This window comes from Callorhinus ursinus, unplaced genomic scaffold, assembly GCF_003265705.2.
Source record: "Callorhinus ursinus isolate GAN/ISIS: 27379988/994484 unplaced genomic scaffold, GSC_fseal_2.0 scaffold14, whole genome shotgun sequence".
Classification (NCBI taxonomy): domain Eukaryota; kingdom Metazoa; phylum Chordata; class Mammalia; order Carnivora; family Otariidae; genus Callorhinus; species Callorhinus ursinus.
In genome coordinates, this window is record NW_027397076.1 from 38,211,307 (window position 1) to 38,215,058 (window position 3,752).

The window sequence follows — 3,752 nt, forward strand, 5'->3', positions numbered from 1 at the left end:
GGACAGCATGGAGTCACCATCTGAATCACAGAAGCCTTTGTAGTCCTCACTGAGTGATTATTCAGGTTGGGCGTTCCATGGGAGAGGCCTGACTGCAGAGGCCCTACTGGCTGGTGCTTGTTGTGTAGGATGCCCTTAAGGTGGGGAACCAGTGCAATTCTAGTCCGGTATTCAGTGCTACCCACTGTGCCTCCTGTCCCAGGGGCTTCTTCCAGCTTGGTGAGGGAGCTGAAGCAATGTTCCGTGTGACTTTTAAGCCTCGTCCCTCCATCAGGGGCTGAAGGTTCCTGAAGGCGGTAGTTTAGTTTCAGTCATCTTTGTATACCCAACATAGAGCCTATCACAGAGTGCAAGAAAGACCAAGAAAGAATTCTTGAGACATCTTTGGTGCAAAATCGTGGTTTTATTAAAGCACGGGGCCAGGACCTGTGGGCAGAAAGAGCTGCTGCACCAGGGTCTTGAGGAGTGATGATTATATACTCGGGAGTTGTGGTTAGTAAGGAAAAAGGAGTTTCTTTTTTTTTTTTTTAAAGGGAGGTTTCAAAAGAACTTTGATATGCTAAAGAGGATGGACCTCTAAGATACCTATAAGATACCAGAAGTCTTGCCATTGTCAAGTTAAGGTTCTTTTCCACTCTAGCAAGGTATTAACGTTAAGACCGGAGATTCCTGGAAGAATATCACACATGTCCCACCCAGGAGTTGGGGGTCGGGGGAGGTTGCAGGGTGTCAGCTTATGCTTTGTCCTTAGCTTGCCTTCTGCTTCCTTATCAGTTTTGACAAATGGGTACATTCATGAGATCATCATTTCCCATTTTCAGATGGGAAAATTTAAGGGCTTCAAAGTAAAGATGATTTCAGTTCCGATTCTCCAAGACCACGTGATTTGGGATGATTCAGTCTAAGGAAATCCATGAGTACCGTGTGAACCGTGATGCAGGACCTGAGATGTAAAGGTCAGCTCTGAGCTCACTACTTGGCAGGCAGAGTCACCCGGCAGGATCGCTCTCGGGGTGAGTGTCGGAGCTAACCGGCTCACGCACAACCCACCCGCTCCCCACTTGCTATTTTCCGCATTGTCCAAATCCTCCTTGGAAACCCATAGGGGAGGAGTCAAGCTCCAAAGTCACACTTCCATCAAAGGAAGTACGTCAGCGCCAGACTCCGGAAGGCCCCGCCTCTCAAGGCTTTCCGGGGCATCTTGGCTCCCGGCGTGCAGTGCGCCCGCCCGGGACTCCCAGGAGTTTGTGGAAGGGGCTGCCCGGAAGGCGGAAGTGCGTAGACTTCCGGTCAGCGTGAATCTCAGTGAGGCATCTGAGTTTCCCGGTGAGTTCTCTGATTTCCCGGTCAAGTGGGGAATGGAACTTGGCGCTCGTTCCCGCCGTGGGTAGAGAATCTTGTTTCAAGCCCGATCCTTCTCTGGGTAAGATTGAGCCCGACGGAGACGCAGACCTGCTTCAGGGACGAGGGTCTCCCGTGATCTTGGGGGTGGCCCCCGGGCTTTCCTGTGCTCTGTGCGTGGTGGAGCCGTTCTTCTTCGGTAGTCTCGCTCAGGTTAACCTGGGCCCTCAAGATTGTTGTTTACCTCAACCCTTCTATCCCTGCCTCTCGAAGTTTGGGTTGTTGTAGACAGGGGAACAGAGGTGAGTTGTGATGGGCGCCCAAAAACTGTAACTCCACTAGTTATCCATTCAACAAATGCACACTGCATTGGGGCATCCAACGATGAACAAGGTCTATTTAGTTAGTCCCTGCCTTCGTGGAGCCCACAGTCCACCGGACATGACAGAAAATAAAGTAAATAACTTCAGATTCCTATTTAAAAGGAAAGAAAAGTGTGATATGGTGGAGAATAAAGGAGGGGAGTCTATAGGGGTGGAGGTCAGAGAAGCCCTCTCTGAGGTACTTGAGCGAAGGAGCAAGCGTTAGGAAGATCATTCGCAGGCATAGGAGCAGCAAATTGGAAAGGTGCTAAAGTGGACGTAGTTTGGACTTTTAAATTTTTCTTTTTTTCCAAAATCATGTCTTAATGTTTTATTTAACTGCTTGATTGTGTATAATAAATTGCACATGTTTAAAGTGTGTAATGTAATTTTTGATATTTGTATACAAACATCCATCAACTTAATCAAGATAGTGTCATAAATCACTCCCAAAAGGCTTCCTACCAACCCTTTATAATACCTGTAATTCCTTCCCATTCCTTCTTACATCCCATACTGTCCCTAGGTTGTCACTGATTGAACTTTTTTCAGATGTAATTGGTACTTGGGGATGGAGGGGCATGGGATGGAGCTTGGAGCATGAGGTGAGACAGTTGAAGGAGGCAGGGCTAGGTCACAAATAATCTTGTAGATCATGAATATGAGGTGGGATGTCATTAAAGAATTCCACGGAAGAATGAAAAGCTCTAAGTTTTTAAAAGCTTACACTACAGGCACCTGGATGGCTCATTTGGTTAAGAATCCAACTCTTTGATTTCAGCTCAGATCATGATCTCAGGGTTGTGAACATGGAGTCTGTTAAGATTCTGTATCTCTCTCCCTCTCCCCCAACCCCCTGCTGGCACTCTCAGTCTCTCCCTTAAAAAAAAAAAAGCTCATACTAACCGCCATATGGAGTATTCAGGGCTGAGGCCTAAGGGGTGAAGAACAGCAGGAGTGGAAATAGACAAGTTTAAAATAGCTACATTGAATTAAGGGGAGGATAATGAGGAAGACAGGTGACATGTCCTATAGGCTTGGAGGAAATCAAGTGTAAAAACATTTGGGGGGCATGGATGGCTCACTCATTTAAGTCAGACTCTTGATCTTAGCTCAGGTCTTGATCTCAGGGTCCTGAGTTCAAGCCCACGTGGAGCCTACTTAAAAAATACAAAAAAAAAAAAACATGAAAAAACAAAAGCCAACCATTTTGTAATTTGAAGTTGTTGCATAAATATGAAGTGGTAATGCTCTTTGCATTTGGGGGGAAATTAAATTTCTGCATCTCGTATGGAAACTCCAGGAGCTTTCAGAATTGGCCTGACTTATTGTTTGCCAGAGACTGTAGGGAGTTTGATTGGGTACTCTTGTTATTTAATGGCTGTATATGCCATGTTGACCTTCACATAATTTGTTCATTGTGCCATCATAAATCATGAACAGAGTGAAGAGTTTTACTTTCCGTTTGTTCATGTTTTGTAGAGATACCTTTTGACCTGGTTTTCCAAGGATTTACCTTTTTTTTTTAATGGTAAATTTTTGCTTTTGTATATGTATTTCTGTTAGCTTTTCAGGTAAAATATGGCTAAAAGCTTACGGAGTAAGTGGAAAAGGAAGATGCGTGCAGAAAAGAGAAAAAAGAATGCCCCGAAGGAACTCAGCAGACTTAAAAGTATTCTTAAAGTAGATAGTGATGTTGTAATGAAAGATGTTCAAGAGATAGCAACTGTGGTGGTACCCAAACACTGTCAAGAGAAAACTCAATGTGTGGTACAAGATGAAAAAGGTGAGTTTATGTGCTTCGTTTTAAAAATAATAATTCTATCATTTTCCTTTTGTGACTCTTTTTTTTCCCTCTTTGTCCTCCGATCTTTCCTGCACATGATTCTATGCTAAACTATTTTAAAGCCAGTTCTTGTGAGTAGGCATGTTTTGGATTATTCAGAGTGTGCCTTTGGTGCTTATAAAAGAGCCTGAGTGTCTCAGAAATGCATAGTACAAAAGGAGTAGAGAAACGTAGATAACAGCCTGAGTGTCTCAGAAATGCAT

The 3,752-nt window shown here is 44.4% G+C and overlaps 1 protein-coding gene across 3 annotated transcripts in view; it reads left to right on the forward strand.

The window, feature by feature from the left end:
* The first annotated feature begins 1,172 nt into the window (after positions 1-1,172).
* Positions 1,173-3,752, forward strand: part of LLPH (LLP homolog, long-term synaptic facilitation factor) — a 7,296-nt gene continuing 4,716 nt past the window's right edge. The window contains exons 1-2 of one of the 3 annotated variants that reach the window (XM_025882949.2): positions 1,173-1,326; positions 3,270-3,489. In XM_025882949.2, the coding sequence (XP_025738734.2) occupies positions 3,285-3,489 (205 nt within the window). In that variant the 5' untranslated portion in view covers positions 1,173-1,326; positions 3,270-3,284. The other 2 variants (XM_025882948.2, XM_073900703.1) reach the window with 2 other exon arrangements.